This window comes from Stegostoma tigrinum, chromosome 22 (genome assembly GCF_030684315.1).
Source record: "Stegostoma tigrinum isolate sSteTig4 chromosome 22, sSteTig4.hap1, whole genome shotgun sequence".
In the NCBI taxonomy this organism is placed as follows: domain Eukaryota; kingdom Metazoa; phylum Chordata; class Chondrichthyes; order Orectolobiformes; family Stegostomatidae; genus Stegostoma; species Stegostoma tigrinum.
Window position 1 is genome coordinate 55,688,629 of NC_081375.1, and position 24,635 is coordinate 55,713,263.

The 24,635-nt window shown below is 43.8% G+C and overlaps 1 protein-coding gene across 1 annotated transcript in view; it reads right to left on the bottom strand.

Annotated features, from left to right (window-relative positions):
* pkd1b (polycystic kidney disease 1b) overlaps window positions 1-24,635 on the bottom strand; it is a 230,642-nt gene that overhangs the window by 18,268 nt on the left and 187,739 nt on the right. Inside the window, exons 35-37 of the mRNA XM_048555247.2 lie at window positions 15,088-15,200; window positions 6,857-7,025; window positions 3,719-3,893 (exon numbers count right to left, since the gene is read on the bottom strand). Of these exons, the coding sequence (XP_048411204.2) occupies window positions 3,719-3,893; window positions 6,857-7,025; window positions 15,088-15,200 (457 nt within the window). The remainder of the gene's footprint in view (window positions 1-3,718; window positions 3,894-6,856; window positions 7,026-15,087; window positions 15,201-24,635) is intronic.

Genomic DNA, 24,635 nt, shown 5'->3' on the forward strand with positions numbered 1-24,635 from the left:
ACCGATGTTAAGGTTAGGGATAGATGTTCAGTTAGTCTTGGACAATTCGGCATAAGGAAGGGGGATGTGTTGGGTATTCTAAAAGGCATTAGGGGGGACAAGTCCCCGGGTCTGGATGGGATTTATCCCACGTTACTGAGGGAATCGAGAGAGGAAATAGCTGGGGCCTTTACAGATATCTTTGCAGCATCCTTAAACATGGGTGAGGTCCCAGAGGACTGAAGACTTGCTAATGTTGCCCCCTTGTTTAAGAAGAGTAGTAAGGATAATCCAGGTAATCCCAGACCGGTGAGCCTGATGTCAGTTTGGGGAAGCTGCTGGAGATGATACTGAGGGATAGGATCTATTCCCATTTGGAAGAAAATGGGCTTATTAGTGATAGGCAGCATATTTTGTGCAGGGAAGGTCATGTCTTACCAACTTGATGGAATTCTTTGAGGATGTGACAAAGTTGATTGATGAGGGGAAGGCTGTAGATGTCATATACATAACGCTTTTGATAAGGTTCCCCATGGTACGCTGATGGAGAAAGTGAAGTTGCGTGGGTTCCAGGGTGTACTAGCTAGATGGATAGAGAACTGGCTGGGCAACAGGCGGCAGAGAATTGTAGTGGAAGGGAGTTTTTCAAAATGGAAAACTGTGACCAGTGGTGTTCCACAGGGATCCGTTTTGGGCCTACTATTGTTTGTGATATACATAAATGATCTGGAGGAAGGTATAGATGGTCTGATTAGCAAGTTTGCAGATGACCCTAAGATTGGTGGATAGCAGATAGTGAAGGGGACTGTCGGAGAATGCAGCAGAATATCGATAGATTGGAGAGTTGGGCAGAGAAATAGCAGATGGAGTTCAATCCAGGAAAATGGAAGGTGATGCATTTTGGAAGATCCAATTCAAGAGTGGTCTATAAGGTAAATGGAAAATCCCTGGGGAAAATTGATGCACAGAACGATCTGGGTGTTCAGGTCCATTGTACCTTGAAGGTGGCAACTCCGGTCGATAGAGTGGTCAAGATGGCATATGGCATGCTTTCATTCATTGGATGGGGTATTGAGTACAAGAGTTGGCAGGTCATGTTACAGCTGTATAGGATTTTGGTTCGACCACATTTGGAATACTGAGTACAGCTCTGATCGCCACATTACCAAAAGGACATGGATGCTTTGGAGAGAGTGCAGAGGAGGTTCACCAGGATTTTGCCTAGTATGGAGGGTGCTAGCTATGAAGAGAGGTTGAGTAGATTAGGATTATTTACATTATAAAGATGGAGATTGAGGGGGAGCTAATTGAGGTCTACAAATTATGAGGGGTACAGACAGGGTAGATAGCAAGAAGCTTTTTCCCAGCGTAGGGGGCTCAATTACTTGGGGTCATGATTTCAAGGTGAGAGCGGAAACGTTTAAGGGAGATATGCGTGGAAAGTTCATTATGCAGAGGGTGTTGGGTGTCTGGAATGCGTTGCCAGTGGAGGTGGTAGAGGCAGGCACGATATTGTCATTTAAGATGTATCTGGACAGATACATGAATGGTCAAGGAGCAGAGGGATACAGATGCTTAGAAAATAGGCGACGGGTTTAGATAGAGGATCTGGATCGGCGCGGCTTAGAGGGCCGAAGGGCCTGTTCCTGTGCTGCAATTTTCTTTGTTCTTTGTTCTTTGAATCAGGGTGCCCAGAATGTTTTCTGGGTCTCTGGATTAACAGTCCAGCAATAATACCACTCAGCCACCACCTCCCCCATGTTTGACTCTCATTCTTAAAACTTGCACATTTTTAGAAAATTAAGTATTTACAGCCCTTTCCTTGTTTTGATAAATTGGGTTGCTTCACGTGACACCAAGAGGTCTACCATATTGGTGTGGGACTGAGGTCAAGGCAGGTGAGTCCACACAGGGCGAAGGTAAAGTCATCATAATGCTACCATACTCTCAAGCTGCTCTCTCATTAGATAGATACAACTGATCGTGGCTTAACTCAAGGGTCACTATGCCCCAGGTGAGGGGACATGTTGAGAAGAAGAGTCCTTTATGATGAACTTAGCTGGTACAGGAATTGAACTCAAGCTGTTAGGATCATGAATGCCCAGAAAGACATTACAGAGCTATATGGTACTTTGGATAACCTGAAACTTCACAGTCACTTTCACTGATTCACATTCTTCCTTTCCTGCTCCATTCATTAAACTGAATTATCGAATCACTGAACTGTACGACATAGAAACAGACCATTTGGTCCAACTCGTCCATGCCGACCAGATATCCTGTATAAATCTCGTTCCATTTGCCAGCATTTAGCCCACATCCCTCCAAACCCTTCCGATTCATAAATCCATCCAGATAGCTTTTGAATGTTGTAATCGTACCAGTCTCCACCACTTCCTCTGGCAGCTCATTCCATATACTCACCACCATCTGCATGAAAATGTTCCCCCTTAGGTCCCTTTTAAATCTTTTCCCTCTCACCTTAAACACAGGCCTCTAGTTTTGAACTCCCCATCTGTGAGGAAAAGGCCTTGTCTATTTACCCTATCCGTGCCCCTCATGATTTTATAAACCTCTGCGAGGTCACCTCTCAGCCTCAGACATTTCAGGTAAAATAGTCCCAGTCTATTTAGCCTTTCCCTTGAACTCAAAACCTCCAACCCTGGCAACATCCTTGTAAATCTTTTCTGAACCCTTTCAAGTTTCACAGGGAGACCAGAATTGCATGCAGTATTCCAAGAGTGGCCTGACCAATGTCCTATACAGTTGCAACATAGCCTCTCAATTCCTGCACTCAATGCTCTAACTGATGAAAGCAAGTGTACCAAATGCCTTCTTCATCTCTGCATGTGACACCACTTTCAAAGAACTATGAACCAGAATTCCAAATCTCCTACTAGCCTTGTGGGATTGGAACTCATTGGATTTGGGAATCCAGTTTTCTGGATTAATCATCAAATAAATTAATAGATCAGCTTGCATTTATATAGTGCCTGTCATGATCTCAGAATTCACAAGGTAACAAGGTGTCGAGCTGGATGAACGCAGCAGGCTAAGCAGCACCAGAGGAGCAGGAAAGCTGACATTTTGGGCCTAGACCCTTCTTATTTCTGAAGAAGGGTCTAGGCCAAAAATGTTGCTGCGTTCATCCAGCTCTACACCTTGTTCTCTCGGATTCTCCTGCATCTGCAGTTCCTACTATCTCACAGTGTGACAGTAAGGTTTTTTATAGTTTTCAAAGTACTTTTGAAATGTGGTGATCATTGTAATGTAGGAAATGTGGCAGCCAAGCTGTACAAAGCAAGTCCCCCCAACCACCACCATGAACAGAAACAAGATAATGGCGCATTAATATTTTAATTAAGGTGTTGGCTGAGGGATAAGCATTAACACAGGATACTGGAGAGAAATGTTCTGTTGTTTTAAAAATGGCAGTATTTTATATTTACCTGAGAAACCAGGAAGACTTTAATGTCCCATCAAAAACTTCACCTCAGACTCTCTCAGTATTGTACAGAAGTGGTAGCCCAAATCAAGTCCTGGAGTGGGGTTTAAATCTCGTGCTGACTCAAGAGATAGGCCGATCCCTCATACTCAATTGCCAAGTACGCCCAGCACTTGTACAGCAATCTGTGCAATTGAACTGAAGCTGTCCTCTCTGGTGGAAGGCTGTCTTTCCTGCACATTATATATGGGTGATTCAGCAGGTTCTTTGTTAGTGTTATAAAATAATATTTACCATCAACACCAGCAACAGGTCCACCCCGCGACTTGAGCTTAGCACTGGGACAGGTTTAATAACGACAGCTGGTTTGACAGGCAACGTGGGCTGAAAGACGACCAGTAAGGTCACCACAGCATAAAGATCCACATCCCGGCTGTACTGTGTGAACTCAACATACGCACTTTCTGTCCTGGGACAGGCAAGGAAAGCAGAATAGAAAAATGTCACAAATAAACACAAGAGGCAACTCAGGAGAAATTTCTTTAACACAGGGAGTGGTGTGAATTTGGAACATAATCCAGGAGACTAGTTGAGGTGAACAATGTTTACATATTTATGATGAATTTAGAAAAATGGTGCAGGATGAAAGAAGAGCATGCTGACAATAAACTGAGATGTAATAGGGAAGGAAGAGGGTCCAGACCTGAAATGTCAGCTTTCCTGCTCCTTTGATGCTGCCTGGCCTGCTGTGTTCATCAAGCTCTACACCTTATTACAATAAGGAGGGAACAGTTTGATGTGGGGCGTAGTCAAAACCACGGACCAACTCAGTCTGTTTCTGTACGATCAGGCTTATGGAATTCAATGTAGCTGAGGGAAAGCTGACATTCTGAGGGAACACAGGTACATCTTCCCGAGTTAAACCTGTGCTCATCTCTAATAAGGTTTACACTAGTTTGGATTTGATTGTCCATCTCTAAGCTCCAGTGGAAAGCAACCTCCTGGCTGTACACTTCCTCATTGTGAATCCAGACACAATAGAGTGGATCACCACTATCAGGAAAAAGTGTTGTGCATGGCATGGTGTGGAAGCGGGTTGGAGTGGTGGTGTGATGGAGTCAGGACTGTTATCCCTAGAAGTGGTTACTGGAACTGCCCAGTGCTGAAATGAGCTGTTTAAAAATACCTCTCTGATGAAGGGTCTCGGCCCGAAACGTCAGGTTTTGTGCTCCTGAGATGCTGCTTGGCCTGCTGTGTTCATCCAGCCTCACATTTTATTATCTTGGAATTCTCCAGCATCTGCAGTTCCCATTATCTCTGTTTAAAAATATCTGCCTTGTTTCTCTGCAATTTTGTCCAAGTTGTTCTTTTAAACATTATTAAACATGTAATATCTTCTTTGAGCTATCAATTAAACTGTGATCTTCCAAGGCAATCCCACTCCCTCCATGATAATGATAGGTTGTGGAAAGCAGCTACTCATTAACATTGAGAGCTGGCAAGAACTGCTGATGCTGGAATCAGCGATAACAGTGTGGAGCTGAAGGAACACAGAATCCCGATCCGAAATGCCAACTTTCCTGCTCCTCTGATGCTGCCTGACTTGCTGTATTCCTCCAGCTCCACACTCATTAATATTGCTTTTAAAATATCTAATTACAAATTGGAGTTGTCAGTAAATAACATTTGAAACTGCTAGAATTGTCTCCTTCATCATACAGTCCCATCGTTTTAAATGTCACTGTGTCTCCCTGACTGCAAAGAAGTATGGCCCAATGAGGCTAATCCCAGATTCTTCACAGGATTACAGAGTTACTCAGGAGCTTCAGCACATCCTCTGTAAACTTACTGACAGTTTAAAGAAGAGCTAAGCTGACTTAAAGAATAAGTACTGGTGACATTATTAGATTTGGAAGAATTTGGTGGGGCTGACAGTTTGAATAAACAGACACGATTAGGAACTATGTTGAAAGGAGAAATATTAATGTGGGTGTATTTGATAAAGTGTATAGACTAACTAGGTTAACTCAGCTCCTCTGCAATGATTTGAAAACCTCTCCACAATACTGCTTGTAGCCCATCTCTACACGAACTCCCACATACCACTGCACTTGTGCTCCATTGATAACAGTCTCTCCCATGTATAAGCTGCTGTTGAACACAGAAACACACATTCGTCATTGACTAGGAAGGGAAAAACAGAGTTAATATTTCAGACCGATGACCCTTCCTCAGAACTGATTAAGTTCAGATCAGTTCTGAGAAAGGATCACTGGACCCAAAATGTTAATTCTGTTTTTACCTCCACAGATGCTGCCAGACCTGCTGAGCTTTTCCAGCAATTTCTGTTTTGTTTCCTGGTTTACAGCATCCACAGTTCTTTCATTTTTTTTAATCACATAACATATATTAGCACAGGAACACAGACATATCACTCACTCCTGAGTTAACCAATGATGTCCCCAGCCAGACTGTGGCCCATTATGTTCACTATTCCATAAGCTGCTCTGGCTGTGTTTAATCCTATTGAGCCCCAGGGGTCACTGATCACTCACTGCTTTTCAAATCACCCCTAATTTATCCTCTCTCTGAAGATACAGTGAAAGCCTGCCACTACCTGATGCCAACTACCAGGTGGTAACAAATAAAGCTAGGTCTGGACAATAAGATTGAGAGAAAAACAGAAATTGTTAGAAAATCTCAGCAGGTCTGGCAGAATCTGTGGAGAGAAAACAGAGTTAATGCTTTGGGTCCTGTGACCCTTCCTCAGAACTGTAGGGTTACTGTGATTTCTACCCACACATGCTGACAGACCTGCTGAGATTTTCCAGCAACTTTTGCTTCTGATTTCAGCATCTGCATTTCTTTCATTTCTTTGTTCTAATGAGATTGAAAATTTGTTTGGAGTTTGAACAGAACAGTACCCTTCATTTACTTGAAGTGTCACAGACGTTACTGACTGTCTCCCATACCCCAAATTGAAACAGGATTAGATGCAGATTAAAGTTCTCTCTGCACTGTCCTACATACGCATTGGTTCTATATATGATTGGATTAAACATGTGGTCATAGAGGTCGATGGCACAGAAAAGAGCCCTTTGGCCCACTGAGACAGTGCCAGTGAAAAACAAGCACCCAGGGTGATATATCATCTGTTCTTGTCAGAACATGAATAGAAATGAATAGAGATTGCTGGTATCATTATCTCTTTTAAACATCTTAGGGAAAAGACGTGGAACTGTATCAAGCTGATCTATGTAAAATCAGTAAGTAGTCACCTGACTGAGCATATATACTATGGTGCCTATGGGTCCAGCTTTATGTGAAGGGATTTTTAAGATCATGTGACTGGAGATTAAGACCATGTGACCAAACAATACATTCATAAAGTACTATACCAACAGGACTAGCCACGATAAGATTGATTCTTACCTTGTGAAGTCGTCTGATGAATAAACCCAATTGTGATGGGTGCTGTTAATCTCAGCAGACCAGTCAATCGTCTGGGTGATTATTTCAGTGCTCAATGAGTTGGCATGGTCACAGCTATTGCCAGGATGAATTACAGGGGTTAACCTATAAATCCACCAGGAACAGTGTCCTGAGAAAGATTCAACAGAGAATTACACATCCTGACCATTCATCACATTATTGAGCATTTGCGTCGTAGAAACAAGGTATGCTCCATAGAAATGAAGGCTAACTCCTGAGCTAGAACATTACCTCAGTCTATAGACATTTGGAGGTAAAACTTGACCACTGAGACTCTGTCTCAGGCTTCTATTTATTTTTGGGATCCAGACGTTAAGAATATCTTCCGTCATGTTGCATGGGACAGACTTTGAACAGAGCTATCAACGCAACACTGGACATCTGTGAGATACTGAGGGCTGTCAGCAGGAGAATTGTAGCCCAGCACAATCTTCAACCTCATGGTCTGGTATATCCCCCACTGAGCCATTACCATTGGGGTAGTGGGAATCTGGAACGTACTGCCTGGAAAGGTAGTGGAGGCTGGATACCTTACACACTTGAAAAAATATTTAAATGAGTACTTCAAATATTACAACATTCAACGATATGGGACACATGCAGAAAGTTGAGATTAGTGCACTTTTAGTGGTAGTCATGGAGGTGACATAGTGGCTTAGTAGTTAGCACTGCTGCTTCACAAGTGCCCAGGACCTGGGTTTGATTCCACCCTTGGGCAACTGTCTGCGTGGAGGTTGCACATTCTCCCCATGTAAACATAGGTTTCTGCCGAGTGCTCGGCTGTCTCCAACAGTCTAAAGATGTTCAAGCTAAGTGGATTGGCCAATGCTAAATTGCCCATAATGTTCAGAGAGATGTAGGTTAGGTGTGTTAGCCATGGAAAATATAAGGAAAGGATAGGGGGATGGGTCTGGTGGGATGCTGTTCAGATGGTCAGTGTAGACTTGTTGAGCCGAGTGGCCTGTTTCCACACTGAAAGGATTCTATGGATATGGATTATGTTGGCACAGATTCGATGAGCTGAAGGGACTTTTTTGCACTGTATGAATTTACAAAACTACAAACAAGCCAGGAGATTAAAGTCAAAAACTTTGAATTGCTGAAGAAACTCTGAACTTCTGAAGAAGGGTCACTGGACTCAAAACGTTAACTTTTTTCTCTCCACAGATGCTGCCGGGCCTGCTGAGTTTCTCCAGCAATTTCCATTTCTGTTTTTGATTGTTTCCGGTCTCCAGTATTCACAGTTCTTTGTTTTATTATCAACTAGGGGATCAAACCTGAATCAATGGAGAGTGCAGGAGGATATGTCAGGAGCAGTACCAGGCACATCTGAAAATGACAAGTCAACCTGTTGAAGCTACCAAACTGGACAAATTACAGGCTAAACAGCATAAGCAGTAAGTGATAGACAGAGATAAGCAAGTCCACAACCAACTCTAAGCTCTGCTGTCCTGTCACAAGCAGTCAAACAAATTGCTGGAAAAGATCAGAAGGTCTAGTAGCATCCGTGGAGAGAAATCTGAGTTAACATTTTGGGTCCAATGACTCTACCACAGAACCAATGGTAGTTGGGAAAATGTTGGTCTTTATGCAGAAGATAGTTGGGGGGAGGGGATAAGGAGTAAACAATAGGTGGAGATGCAGCCCAAAGAGAGAGAAGGGTAGTTAGAGAGACAAAGGAATGGATAACCTTCCAGCTGGGAGAATAAATAGAGATAACAGTAATAGAGGAACTGCAAATGCTGGAGAATCTGAGATAACAAGGTGTAGAGCTGGATGAACACAGCAGGCCAAGCAGCATCAAAATTTCTGAAGAAGGGTCCAGACCCAAAGGTCAGCTTTCCTGCTCCTCTGATGCTGCTCATCCCATGAATGAGTATAAAAATTCCCTATTGAATATATGTAAAGAACCAGCACCAACAGCTGAGATAACAAAGTGTGGAGCTGGATGAACACAGCAGGCCAAGCAACATCTTAGGAGCACCAGCTCCACACTTTGTTATCTCAGATTCTCCAGCATCTGCAGTTCCCATTACCTCTGATACAGCACCAACAGCTTTCTGTGGTTCAGAATCCAACTGTTCACAAATCACTGAGTGAAGAAATTCCAGCGAATATAAGCCCAGTCGATCCAATCTTTCTTTATATGTCAGTCCTGTCAGCCTAGGAATCAGTCCGGTGAATCTTCGTTGGATTCCTTCAATAGCAAGATTCCCTTCTCAGACTAGGAGACCAAAGCTGCACATAGCACTCATGGTGTGGCTTCACCAAGGCCTTGTATAGCTGCAGCAAGACATCCCCACTTCAATACTCAAATCCTTTCGCTGTGAAGGCCAGCATGCCATCGGCTTTCCTCACTGCCTGCTGCACCTGCATGTCAATCTTTAGTGATTATTCCACCATGTCACCTAGGTCTCATTGCACCTCACCTTTTCCCACACTGCCACCATTCAGATAATAATCTGCCTTCCCGTTTTTGCCACCAACGTGGGTAACCTCACGTTTATCTACATTATACTGCATTGCCCAAGTATATGCCCATTCAGCCAGTCTGTCCAAGTTACCCTGCAGCCTCTTAGCAACCTCCTCACAGCACATACTGCTACCCAGCTTAGTGTCATCTGCCAGTTTGGAGATATTGCATTCGATTCCTTCAGCCAAATCATTAACGTACGTTGTAAACAGCTGAAGTCCTAGCACTGAACCTTGCAGTATCGAACTTATCACTACCCGCCACGCTGAAAGGGACATGTTTATTTCAACTCTCTGCTTCCTGTCGGTCAGCCAGTTCTCTATCCACATCAATACATTACCTCCAATACCATTTAATTTTAGTTACTAATCTCTTGTGTGGATCTTGTCAAAAACCGTTTGAAATTCGAGTTACACAACACCCTCTGAGTTATCCTTGTACACTTTACTGATCCCATTCTCAAAAAATTCCACAAAATTTGTTAAGCATGTTTTCCCTTTAGGGAATCCATGCTGGCTAGAACCGATTCTGTCACTGCTTTCCAAATGCTCAGTTATTACATCCTTAATAATTGACTCCAGCATGTCACCCACCATATGAATGTCAGGCCAATTGACCTATAATTCCCTGTTTTCTCTCTTCCTCCTTTTTTAAAAAGTGGGGTTACATCAGTCACCCTGCAGTCCACTGGAACCTTTCTCAAGTCTATAGTATGCTGGAAAATGGCTACTAATGTGTCCACTATCTCTACGGCCACTTCCTAAAGTGCAACAGCATCAGCCCCTGGGACTTATTGGGTTTTAATCCCAACAATTTCCCCAATATTATTTCCTGACTAGTAAGGATTTCCTTCTGCTCCTTCTTCATGCTTGACCCTTCATGATCATAAGTAAAGTGCTGGAACGTGTCAGCAACATTGATATCAAGCAGCACCTGCTCAGCAATAGCCTGTTCAGTGATGCCCAGTTTGTGTTCTGCCAGGGCCTCCGTTCCTAGCCTCATTACAGTCTTAATTCAAACATAGACAAATGAGCTGAATTCCACAGGTGAGGTGACTCCTCAGATACTGAAATAATCCATGTTCAGGTGCAGCAAAACTTGAACAATATGTAAGGGGGTGACACCCCTTGACATCAAGGCTGCATTCAACTGAGTGTAGCATCAAGGAGCCCTAGCAAAACTGGAATCAATCGGAATGTCGTCTGCAGGTTGGAGTCACACCTGACATGTAGGAAGATCGTCACAGTTATTGGACATCAGTTAGCTCAACTCCAGGACATCTCTGCACAAGTTCCTCAGTGTAGTGTCCTAGGTTGAACCATCTTCAGCTGCTTCATCATAAGGTCAGAAGTGGGGATGTTCGCTGATGATTGCACAATAGTCAGTACCATTATCAACTCCTGAGATACTGAAGCAGTCCATGTCCAAATGCAACAAGATCAGGACAATATCCAAGCCTGGACTAAAAAGTGGCAAGCAACTTTTGTGCCACTCAGGCATCAAGCAATGACCATTCCTAAGAAGGGAGAATCAAACCATTGCTCCTAAACGTTCAATGGCATCACCATCACTAAATCCCCCACTATCAATATCCTGTGGCTTACTGTTGATCATTAGCTGAACTGGACTTGCCATTTAAGCACCACGGCTACAACAGCAGGTCAGAGGCTAGTAATACTGTCATGAGTACCTCACCTCCTCATTCCCCAAACCTGTCCACCTTCTACAAGGCGCAAGTCAGGAGTGTGATGGAATACTCCCCACTTGGCTGAACGAGTGCAGCTCCAACAACACTCAATAATCTTGGTACCATCCAGGGCAAAGCAACCCACTTGATTACTACCAAATCCATCAGCATCCAATCCCACCACCAGCGACACTCAGTACCAGTAATGTGTATGGTGAAATATCTACAAGATACACTGTAGAAATTCACCAAAGATCCTCAGGCAGCACCTGCCAAACCCATGACCACTTCCACCTAGAAGGACATGGACAGCAGACACATAGGAACACCACCACCTACAAGTTCCCCTCCAAACCACTCACGATCCTGACTTGGAAATACATTACCATTTCTCCAGTATCGCTGAGTCAAAATCCTGGAATGCCCTCCCTAAGAGCATTGTGGGTCTATCTATAGTAGGAGGACTGCAGCAATTCAAGATGGCAGCTCACCAACATATTCTCAAGGACAACGAGGGATGGGAAAGAAATGCTGGCCCAGCTAGCAAAGAGCAGGTGCATGAATGAGTGAAAATAGTCACAAGGCATCTATCTGTGAGTATCTTTGTCAGAAACAACTGGTCTTACACTTGAAATTGAGGGCAGAAATACCCCACACCTTTACGAACATAGGCTATGTGAGAAATTTGGGTAAATTGCCGAGAAGTAAATCAAAGCCTTTCTTGACATTGAGAGCAATAACATTGCGCATCTGTGTTGGTGAAGTGCAGGGTCTTTGTGCACTGCAGAGACTGCTTTTTTGCAGTGCAAGGACTGCGTTTTTGTGGTGTATGATTTGTGTGGTGCAGGTATTGTGTTTGGATGGTGCAGGTGTTTCTGTGGTGCAGTCTCTGTGTGCATTGCTGGATCTGTGTTTGTTGGGTCTACATTTTTGTAGTTTATTGTTGTGTGGTGAGCGGGATGTGTTTGTGTGATGCAGGGTCTGAGTTTGTCCAGTATGGATATAGTGTTTGGATGGAGAACGGTGTGTTATGGTGCAGGTGTGTGTGTGGTGTTGGGCCGGGTTTGTATGACGCAGGGTCTGTGTGCAGTGTTGGGCTAATGTTTGAGTGGTGCTGGGTCTGTGTTGATGCAGCTTAGTCTTTATGTTTTTGCGCTACAGTTTCTGTGTTGGTGCAAAGCAGTCTGGGCTTGTTCAGTGCAGGCCTTATGTTTATGCAGTGCAATGTCTGTTCTGGAGCCACATGGTGTCTGTTGGTGTAGTGCAGGGTCTGCATGTGGTGCAGTCTGTGTTGGTGCCATGCGGGGCCTGTTTATCCATCTACAAAAACTGAGTTGAGTTGACAAAGTTGCAGTCAACTGCCATCTATTATTTGCCTATAATAAGGTGCAGGGGCTGATGAAGCACCATTGAAGGTATTTGTAACGTGAAGGAAGGTGGAGCTCAGTACCTTCTATCTTACAGTAGTGGTGGGCAGAGAACCACAAACGCAGATGATGATGGAAAGTAAACATTTAGTTATAACTGGGAAAACATTGTTACTGTGAGGTGTCATTCTTGTCTTCTTTCTTTCCCATCCAGTGCAGTCATGGTGTCCGCAGCTGGGCTGGAGGAGCCCACAGTGGAGCCCATTGGCCTCGGTGTTTCAAAAGAACAATCTCCCCTCGGGTTGTCCGAAGAGTGCCCGGGCATGGTGGGTGTGTTGGTCCCAGAGGCACATGCACCTCCCCCCTCATCTTGAACTCCCACAGTGGGATGACTGTCTGTGGTTCCTCCTCCAGCTCAGTACCTCGGTTTCTTTATGAGGAAGGAGAATGTGAAGTGAACTCAATGTACCTTATCCCCTCATTGCCGGAAATCAGCTGGTCTGTGAAATAAACACAATTCATTGACAAGAGCATAAACACACCACTATGTTGGTGAGCTGCCATCTTGAATTGCTGCAGTTTATTGTGTGGTGAGCGGGATGTGTTTGTGTGATGCAGGGTCTGAGTTTGTCCAGTATGGATATAGTGTTTGGATGGAGAACGGTGTGTTATGGTGCAGGTGTGTGTGTGGTGTTGGGCCGGGTTTGTATGACGCAATGCCCTTAGGGAGGGCATTCCAGGATTTTGACTCAGCGATACTGTTTGTGCTAAGCACAGATGACTAAAGCAATGGAGTGCAGGTCTGTGTGTAAATTGAGCAGCCAATTAGAATACTGGAATCAACTCTTCATGGCAATTGCTGTCTTCACCGGCTTGAGGTGGCAGGATCCCAACAACATTATGGCAGTCCTGCAGCCTCTGCATTTGGATCCTGCGTGCCCCTTGCCAGACCTGCCAGCTGCTCCTGTATCCGCTTGTGCATCTCAACACTTACTGATACCACCAGGTCCTCCCCTGCCAGTGGCTGAGAAGATGCCGGGTCTCCAGTAGTCCTCCAAGTGCCAATGGCCTCGTGCATGTCTTCCTCAACCAGCTGCAGAGATGTAGAGCAATATACTTACAAGCAGATGTTCTCAACTCTAATGTAGAAAACAAGCCCTCCCTCAAGGTCTCAGTGTCTGAACGGGTGGGACATGCAGGAGGCAGCCTCGACACTGCTTCCTCTGAGATCTCTTGCTCCCTTCGTCAGGTGTGGAGGAGGGCATTGCTCACAGTGCCAGGCTCATGATAGTGATCACTGTGAACATCCCACTGGTATCTGCAGGAGAGAGAAGGCATTGCAACGCAGGGGTAGAAGGTGTGGTATGTCAGCAATAAATGCACAGCGGGGATAATGGGAGAGCAGCACAATAAAGAACAAGGTGTCTTACTAGGTTTCCAGGATGTGGAGTTTTTGGCATCCCTTCAGGAACAGACTTCACCAGCAAGAACCAAGATGCTCTCCTTGTACAATGGAGTGGCGAATCTTGGAATGAGATGATTAGTCATCCCCTGAACCTGTCCTCACTCTCTCCATTTCAGGGATATGGAGTTAGGCCACAGATCAGCCACAATCTCATTGAATGGTACAACAGGTTCAAGTGGCTACATGGTCTACTCTTGTTCCTATGTTTCTGCCCTGTTATGGCCCATTTTCTGCCAGAATGAGAAAAGGGAAAGATTGATTGAGATGAAAGTGAGCAGCCCAGCTAATAGCGCTGGTGCAGGAAAGGGAAAGCTGCTGAGGTGTTTCAAGATAGTGGGTAGGCAGTGCAGAAGTTATGCAGGGTTGAGGCAGACGAGAGCGAATGAGGAAACATGCTGCTGCTCTAGTGAGAATGGCAGAGGAAGAGTGTTGGTGGGAGGTAAAGAGATAGAGTAAGTGTGAGGTATCAGAAAGCAGATGGTGGCACTTACCTGGCAGAGAGGTGAAGGTCATTGACATTCTTCCTGCATGGCTGGGTGGTTCTCCAGATTGTGGCTACCACACTGACTCATGTGGCAACTTCAGACCAGGCTGGCTGGATTTAGCAGGCTCAGGTGGTGTGGCATCCTCTGCTGGTTGTATGGGAAGAGACAGCACTCCCCTGTACAGCCCTGCACACCAGGACCTCCAGGTTCCAATCGGGGTCTGGGTGCACAACAGCCTTTTAAATAAATTATCAGTGCCAGGGAGTCACTATATCCCAAGACATTCCAACAGAGGCATCTGGAAAGTGTAGGAATTGGGCTAATATTGAAGGAGAGAGGTGCCATCGCAATGGGGTAGATAGCTAATGAGTTGAGTTAGGTCAAATAGAGTGAGAAAGCTCACTCGGCCTCAGAGAGAAACCGTCCATGAAGATCAACAAAAATGACACTGACTCAAAATATGGTATGATCCAGCTCTTATCTCTAATTTTGTAAAGAAGATTTAATTTGTTAAAATACAATCACTAAATTTTGATAAGCTACAACATTGTGAACTAAATTCTACAGTGATAAATTCAAAGAAAGAAGGATATTCCCTCAGCAGGGCTTTCCCAGGCTAAACCCCAGCTCAGTTAGTCTATAATGTGTCTTAATTGGAACACTGGAAAGTTAACATGGCTATTTACATTCATACCTTTCTGGGACCGGACATATTGAAGTTGCAGTGCTCCGATCAATGTCAGCTGGGGATTATTGTACAGCTGAGGCAGCAACACAGTATCTAGCCATTGCCGGAAATCAGCTGGTCTGTGAAATAAACACAATCCATTGACAAGAGCATAAACACACCACCATGTGCGCTTCCAGACAGGTACAAGCTCAGGCCACTCTGATGGAATAGAAGATAGTGCATTGGAATAGTTTCAAATCCTGGCTTACTAGGTATGGACCCACTGAGAAAAGCCACGAGTGTAGGATTTTGGACAGAACCAGAATAGTGGTGAGACACAGTGTAGGTGCACAGGAGTGGCAGCTGTATTCTGTATCTAACCCTGTGCTGCACATGTCCTGGGAATGTTTGATGGTGCAGTGTAGAGGTAGCTTTACTTTGAGTTTAAAAGACCATAGGGGACTTCACGCTGGATCTAACCCGGTTCTGTACCTGTCCTGGGCATATTTGATGGGGAGAGTAGATGGGTAGAAGTAACTTTTATTTTCAATTTAAAACAGTAGATAGAGTTGTACTCTTTAGCTTAGAAGAGCCAAGGGAGTTTCACTCTGCACCTAACACTACGCTGTCCCTGTCCTGGGGATGTTTCACAGGGTCATTGTAGAGAGGCCTTTATTCTATATCGAACCCCATGTTGTCTCTGTCCTGGCAATGTCTGTGGAGGAAACTTTACTCTGTAACTAACTCTGTGCTATCCCTGCCCTGGGATTTTTTTCATGGGGGACTGTGTAGAAGGAGATTTCCTCTGTAGTTAACCATGTGTTATCCCTGTCCTGGGAGTGTTCGATGGGGACAGTGTTGAGGGAAATTTATTTTTAGCTTAAAAGAATCAAAGAAGCCTTACTTTCTGTTTACTTTTGGTTTCAAAGAGTAGAGAAAGTCTTACACTGTATCTAACCCCATGCTATATCTATTCTGATAGTGTTTGATGGGGACAGTGTCAAGGGAACTTTACTTTCAGTTTAAAAGTGAAGGGGGAGCTTCCGTCTATACCTAATTCTGTGCTGTACCTGAGAGTGTTTGATGTGATAAATGCACATGAAGTTGATTTTTATTTAGCCCATACTGCATCTGATTGGCAGGGTTCTGATGTTAGCACTATGTCTGAAATATTAATTATTCTTTTCCCCAGTTTTAATCTCCATCTACACCACAAGAATTTCAATAAAAGGGAAATAAACATAGGATGTGGCATCAAAGCTTCAAGGAATGTGTACATAGAGGGTGAGAGGAATAGATTAATGAATTTCGTGCTATGAGCAGGTTATAGCATTTCCATTCTGGCAGCCTACATCTGCATGGTTAGTTAAATACATTCATAGAACCTGTAACTCATCCAGTACTGTCCAGGATCCCAGTTCAGCATCAAATTCTTAGCAACAGTCTCTGAAAAGACAGGGCTTCTCCCATTTGTGATTCACCCTTTACACCATATCCCTGAGGTGGATACAGGCACAGCCAGGCATCCTGCTCGCACAATGGGTTCTTAGAATGGCTCCAGTGGTTTATTGTAACTCAATGTAGTGACTACGCAGCATCCACCCCAGTAATTAGCTCTGGTGACTCAAAGGGGCAGTAGTGAGAAAGGGAGAAAATGAGACAAAGTATATCATTTCAAAAAGACAATCCTACCTTGAAAGCTTTTTTTTTAAAAATTGCTCATTTCTCGTAATAAAATGTTCCAAAACCCTTCAACTTTGAGATCCATCCCCGATTGTGGATAAAAAAAAACAGAAGGAAATGTGAAACAGAATTTTGGTTTGTTATCTTCCTTGTGACTTTTCAAAGCCTGGAATATCTAAAACAAAATTTGACACTGAAGCACGTAAGATGATTTCTGGTCTTGATGACCAAAATTTTAGTCAAAGTGGAAGGTGTTGAGAAGTATCTGTAACTGACATGTGAAGTAGAGAGGCAGAAAGATGCAAGGAGGGAATTCCAGAGCCTAAGTAAGTTAATCATATACAATATCTCCCTCCAGGTTTAATCTTTTGATGAAGTGTTAACCTCCTGAACTATTTTTATCACTTCATTCCAACACCTATGCTCCCCACCTCCAGGTCCCTCATGCTGCGCTGTTAATCTCTAACAGCCTCGTCATTGCTCTTAGAGCACAAGTAGAATGTTTGTGCTCCATTCTCTTCTCCCAGGAAGTTGAACACACTGGAGGAGAAGGATGACAGATTCTCACAACTACTGGTAATCAGTCTACATCACTTGTGAAGATGTGAATGTAACCAAAGAGGACAAGTTGAGGAAAAATTAACTCGAGGGAAAATTCAGGTTTTGAAAAGTCACAAGGAAAATAACAAAACAAAGTTCTCCTTTACCTTTCTATCTGTCTTTTACCACAATCAGGGATGGATCTCAAAGGTGAAGATAATTCTGAAGATGAAGAGCTAAAGACTCATGCTCCACCTAACGTCGGAATTTCTTGGTTTTGGTCTCACTTCCTTCTGTGCTTCAGTGTGAGGCTGCACTACTCGGACAATGAGTGTACCAGGAAACTCATCATCAACAAAATGAACTTCTGAATCAGGTTCTCCAGAACACTTTGGTGTAGTTTACCGATCTGCAGATTGACTTAAGGTCAAACTCAATATCAGACAATTTTTATTTCAACAGCCTCATCAGTGGTTGCAAGAAGAGACAGGGTTGATACAGGCAGTTGCCATGTGGCTGGACTGTGCAGCTGACTTCTGAAGACAAAGGTTTTAATTCCGCAATCTTCTTCAGGTAGTTAAGAAGTTAGTCTCCAGCTTTTTCTTAATTTTAATATCTTCAAGATCCATTTGATGTTTGACTGCAAGTTTTTCTAAAATATTCTTCAGTTCTAGAAACACGGTAGTTTGGGCGTCTGTTTATTTTAGCGATAGGATTGTAGAATTGTTACAGTGCACAAGGAGGTCATTCAGCCAATATATACTTTATTACCTGCTGTGTCCATCTGTCCTGCCACATTCAACAATCTGTCCACATTCCCACTATCAATATCCTTGGGGTTATCATTGATCAGAAACACAACTGGGCTCATCACAAACAGAGTGGCTACTACAGCAGGTCAGAGGCTAGGAATATTACAGTGAGTAACACTGACTGATTCCTTCAAGCCTGTCCACCATCTGCAAGACACAAGTCAGGAGTGTGATGGAATACTCCCCATTTGCCTGGATGGGCACAGCTCCAAGAACACTCAATAAGTTTGACACCATCCAGGGCAAAGTAAATGCAATGCATAAATTCACCGAATATCCTTTGACAGCACCTTCCAAACTATGACCACTTCCATGTAAAAGGACAAGGGCAGCAGACACATGGGAACATCTATCTGTCTATCCAAACATTTCATACACCCTGACATTCTTCTGTAGTATTCTTTCTTAGTTCCCACACCCCTCCCAAATTAGTTTAAAACATTCCCAACAGCACAAACAAAATGCCCCAGAAGGAACTCAGTCCCAGCTCTGTCTGCTTGTACCTGTGGCATCTTCACCAGAGCCAGTCCCAACCCTACCCGCCCCCCCCCCCCCCCCCCCCCCCAACCCCCGTACCATCTTTCCAGCCACGCATTCATCTGCCACGACTCTCGGCAAAAATACATTCCGGTAAGGAGAAACATTCTAAGGGAGGTATAAATCAACTCTGGCGAACATTAAGTTGAAAGAAAAAGCATATAATGAGGCAAAGGTCAGTGATCGCCCTGAAGAATAGGATAAATTCAGAATTCAGCAAAAGAGGACTAAAAAAAAAGAAAACAAACTATGGAGGCAAACTAATGAGAATATAAATCTGACAATAAGAACTTCTTTAAATATAAAAAGAGAGAAATCAAACTGACATAGGCCCTTAGAAAATAAATCTCGGGACATAGTTACGGAGAATAAAGAAACGGCAGATGTGTTAAACAGATATTTCGCATCAGACTTGATGGTGCAAGATATTGCAAACATCCCATTAACACTAATGAACACCAGAGAAAAATAAAGTACAATCCCCCTCATTAGTGAAGTAGTATTAGGCAAATTTACAGAGCTAAAGGCTGAAAAGTCCCCTGGCCCTGATAGCTTGCATTCTCAGTTCCTAAATAAAGTAGCTACAGAGACATTGGACACATGGTTGTAATTTTCCAAAAATCCTTGGATTCTGGAGAAGTAGTTATAGGGTTGAAAAACTGTGACACCCGTATTCAGATAGAGAGAGGGAAGCAAATAAATAGGTAACCGTAGGCCAGTTAGTCCAGCAGCTCTTGCTGGAAAAACATTGGAATCAATTAGTAAGGAAGTAATAACAGCACAGTTGGAAAACCATAATCTAATCAAGTAGAGTCAACAAGGCTTCATGAAAGGGAAATAGTGTTTGACTAATTTATCAGTTTTTTAATGAAATCTCAAATGGACTGGATGGAGAGAAACCTTCCAGAAGGCAATTGACCAGGTATGCCACACAAAAGGTTAAATCATAAATAAGAGTCCAGTGTGTCAGAGGTAATATATTGGAATGGATAGAGAATTGGCTAATGGTCAGGAAGCAGTGGTAGGGACAAAGGGATAACAAGGTATAGAGCGGTTTAAAGGGTTCTTTTTGTGTTGACAGTGACCAGTGAGGTTTCACATAGATCGTTGCTGGGACAGCAGCTGTTTACAAAATATATTGATGACTTGAAGGAAGGAAATGAATGGAGGTGGAAAGGCAGGTTGCAAGAGAGATACGAACAGTTTACAGAGAGATATCAAAAAGTCGAGTAAGTGGTAAAAATGGAGTATAATCTGGGAAAATGCGAAGTTGTCCATTTTGGATGGGAGAACAAAATGGAAAAAAATTGCAGAAAGCTGCAACACAAATGTGCATGAAACACAAAAAGCTAGCACACAGGTACAGCAGGAAGTTGATAAGACTAATGGAATACTGGCCCTTATTTCAAAGGGGTTGGAGTACAATACAAGGGAAACCTGACTGCAATTGTATTTGGTAAGACCATATCTGGAGCACCGTGAGCAGTTTTGGCCCCTTTATTTAAGTATGGATATTTTTCATTGGAGGCAGTTCAGAGATGTTTCACTAAGATGAACCCTGGTACGGGGGTTATGCAAACAAGAGGTTGGAAGAACACAGCAGGCTAGGGATCTGGAGGACAGGAGCAGTAAAGTTTTGGGTATTATTTTGGCAGACATTAAGATTGATAAGTCCCCAGGGCCAGACCAGATTTATCCTAGGTTGCTCCAGGAAGCGAGAAAGGAGGTTGCTAAGCCACTGGCGAAGATCTTTGCTTCCTCACTCGCCACAGGAGTCGTACTGGAAGATTGGAGGGGGGCAAATGTTGTTCCTCTTTTCAAGAAAGGGAATAGGGAAATCCCTGGAAATTACAGACCAGTCAGTCTTACATTTGTGGTCAGCAAGGTTTTGGAAAGAATTCTGAGGGATAGGATTTATGACTATTTGGAAAAGCATAACATGATTAAAGGGAGTCAGCATGGTTTTGAGAGGGGCAGGTCATACCTTATAAATCTTACTGAGTTCTTTGAGGAAGTCATGAGACAGGTTGACATGGGTCGAGCAGTGGATGTGGTGTACGTGGACTTCAGCAAGGCATTTGATAAGGTTCCCCACAGCAGGCTCATTCATAAAGTCAGGAGGTATGGGATACACGGTGATTTGGCTGTCTGGATTCAGAATTGGTTGGCTGACAGGAGGCAGAGAGTGGTTGTAGACAGCAAGTATTCTGCCTGGAGGTCAGTGCTGAGTGGTGTCCCGCAGGGCTCTGTTCTTGGGCCTCTGCTCTTTGTAGTTTTTATAAATGACTTGGATGAGGAGGTTGAGGGGTGGGTTAGTATGTTTGCTGATGACACAAAAGGTTGGAGGTGCCGTTTATAGTATCAAGGGCTATTGCAGGCTTCAGCGAGACATTGGCAGAATGCAGAGCTGGACTGAGAAATGGCAGATGGAGTTCAACCTGGATAAATGCGAAGAAATGCATTTTGGAAGGTTGAACTTAAATGCTGCATATAGGATTAAAGGCAGGATTCTCGGCAGTGTGGAGGAACAGCTGGATCTTGGTGTTCAAGTGCCTAGCTCCCTCAAAGTTGCCACCCAGGTGGATAAGGTTGTTAAGAAAGCATATGGTGTTTCGGCTTTCATTAACAGGGGGATCAAGTTTAAGAGCTGCGAGGTTATGCTGCAGCTCTGCAAAACCCTGGTGAGACCACACTTGGAATACTGTGTCCAGTTCTGCTCGCCCTATTATAGGAAAGATGTGAGAGGCTTTGGAGAGGGCGCAACGGAGGTTTACCAGGATGCTGCCTGGACTGGAGGGCTTGTCTTACGAGGAGAGGTTGACTGAGCTCAGACTTTTCTCTCTGGAGAGAAGGAGGAAGAGAGGTGACCTGATCGAGGTGTACAAGGTAATGAGAGGCATGGATAGAGTCGATAGCCAGAGACTTTTCCCCACGGCAGGATTGACTGCCATGAGGGGTCATGGTTTTAAGGGGTTAGGAGGAGGGTATAGAGGAGACGTCAGAGGGAGGTTCTTCACCCAGAGAGTTGTGAGCACATGGAATACTTTGCCAGTGGTAGTCGTGGAAGCGGAGTCATTAGTGACATTTAAGCGACTGCTGGACATGCACATGGACAGCAGTGAATTGAGGGGAATGTAGGTTAGGTTGTTTTATTTTTGGATTAAGATTATCCCACGGCACAACATCGTGGGCCAAAGGGCCTGTACTGTACTGTACTTTTCTATGTTCTATGTTCTATTACCCTTCTTCAGGGCTGGATGTGGGGTTGGGGGCACTGCAGCTAAAGGGGTGGTTTTGGGAAGAGGTAGCGGCAGAACGGTGATGATAGGTACGACCTAGTTGGTTGATGGAAGGGATGAATCTGTTTGGTAGCTGGAAGGGAGGGTCAGCAGGTGGAATAGAAGGGAGGAGTGGGGCTGGAAAAGGATGGGTGGCAAGTTTATTTGAAATTGGAAAATTCAGCGTTGAGTCCTCTGGGCTGTAGGATGCCCAGATGGAAAATAAGGTGTTGTTTGTCAAATTTGCATGCTGAGTCATTACAACACTGGAGGATACCAAGGACAGGCATGTTGGAGGAGGAGGAGGAGGAGGAGGGCAGACAGTTGAAATGAGCAGTGACTGGGAGGTTAGTTTGGCCACCATGGGTCAGTTAGGGATGCTCGGCGAAACGGTCACTTGGACTACCTTTGGTCTCATTGACTTAGATACGATCACAATCGGGAGCACCAGATGCAATAGACTAGGTTGGAGGAGATGCAGGTGAAGCTCTGTCTGACTTGGAAGGGCTGTTTAGGACTTTGAACGGAGGTGAGGGAGGTGGTGTGGGGGCAAGTGTTGCATCTCTTACAGTTACAGGGGAAGGAACCAGTAAAGTTTAGAGTGGTTGGTGGGGTGTGTGGTGTGAACTAAGGAGTGGCGAAGGGAATAGTCCTTACGGAAGGCAGAGAGGGGTGGGGAGTGTAAGATGTTCTGGGTGGTGGCGTCTAAATAGAGTTGACAGAAGTGTTTCAGGAATGAGAGATTGTCTTAAAACAAAGGGTAAATACTTTGGGGCTATACTCAGAGATAGTAGGAACTACAGAAGCTGGAGAATCTGAGATAACAAGGTGTAGAGTTGGATGAACACAGCAGGCCAAGCAGCATCAGAGGAGCAGGAAAGCTGACATTTTAGGCGTAGACCCTTCTTCAGAAATGTACTCACTGGGTTTAGAAGAATGAGAGGTGATCTCAATGATGCCACTTGTCTGAAGAAGAATGTATCTTGTTCCTTGGTAAGGATTCATTCTCAGGTGATTGCCAGTTGGAGTGGTCTGTTTTTAAGCTTTTGTCCAGAAAAGGTACATACTACAAATTGTATATAAAACAGCCAAAGTCTCCTCTGTCTCTTGGTTGTGCCAATTAAATTTTGCCTGATCTGTGATAGGTCACATCTTGGCAATTTCTGCTTCTATCTCTGGTAAGAGTGCATCAGCACTGCTGCCACGAATGCTCTCAAAAATACATGAGCTCTGATCAAGGCTTGAGGCAGTGTGGTACCTACTAAAATGTCAGTGCCAGTTCATTCAAAACACAGCCTGGGCAAGGGCCTTCACATGGTCTGGTGGCTCCAATTAATGCTGTTTCCACCATCGGATATATTTGGACAATGAGTTGCAGAGGAACAATTTTTATGTGCATGTCCTTTTGTGCAGGGTTTCCTCGCCTGTGATTTTCCTTTCATTGCTCTAGTATCCTAAAAACCCTTCAGCTGTTGCATTTGACTCACAGCAGGCTATTCTGTGCGGCCTAATGACTCTTTGCCGTCATGTTGTATGACCAGGCCTTCAGGTTGTTGACAGATGGTCACCCATACCCTCGACAGTGAACAACAAAAGTCTTGTTAAGTAAAACAAGTAACCCTGTAGCTATTATTAAATCTCAAGTTAACCCTTTACTACAGACATGGAGGAAGGATGAGAAGAGAAGACAATTGACATTATAAGATTAAAATGAGCGAATGCAGGTTACAGTCTGGACAGATCCAGTATGTTTGTTTTGTAAACGTTGAAGAAGCATTTGCTTTGTTTGACAGGACAAAGCCATTAACAGTGCTGAAAGACATTGAAGTAGATCGGAGACAGGCATCCTATTAGACATTTGTACATGGAATAAAACAGCAACAGTGAAAATGGCAAATGGAGAGAGGCAACCAGGAATAATTGGAAGAGAGGTTTGACAGATTGATTTGCAGATGACAAAATACTTGTAGCAAGCATCAGAGGAGCTTTACAAGACCTGGGAGACAGATTAGTAACAGCTCTTAGGAGCTTCAGGATAAGAGTGAACATTAGCAAAACCAAAGGGATGCATATCTCAAAACCACCAAGAAAATGTCACTATTTATAGAAGGAAGAGAACTAGAAAAAGAACTTGGGCTAAAGAATAGCTACCAAAGTAAGATGTAACAAGGAAGTAGGGGAAGAAAATTGAATTCAGTAAAACAGTTGCTAACCGGAAAGCTACATAAACAACTCAATAAGTAACTTGTTGAGAGCTTGGTTTGAGAGTTGTTTTGTATGGAGCTGAGACATGGACTTTAGGGATAAAAAAGACTAATTTATTAATTAGCTGTAAAATGTAGGTTCGAGAATGGAAGGGACCAGCTGGATTGGTTGGAGGCTGATAGGAGAATCAATAATCTTCCTTATACAGTGTCTTACTGCAAAAGAAAGCGAGCAGCTGATTAGCTTGGAAGTACTGGGAAGTGAAATCAGAACAAAGGATCGTGGACTCCACATTCAAGACACGGTAAATAAAGTTTCATTCTGAAAGTAGCTGCAGCTGTGCCAAAATCTCCAGAGGTAAACGAAATACCTATGATTTATATCTATGCTTTGCATTAGAGAAAGAGGGATACACCTGAGTTCATACATAACTATACACCATAAATGTATTCAACACTGAGGAATATTCAGGAGTTAACCAGCCGTGGAAGGACGGTACTTGGTAACCAGCAGGAGG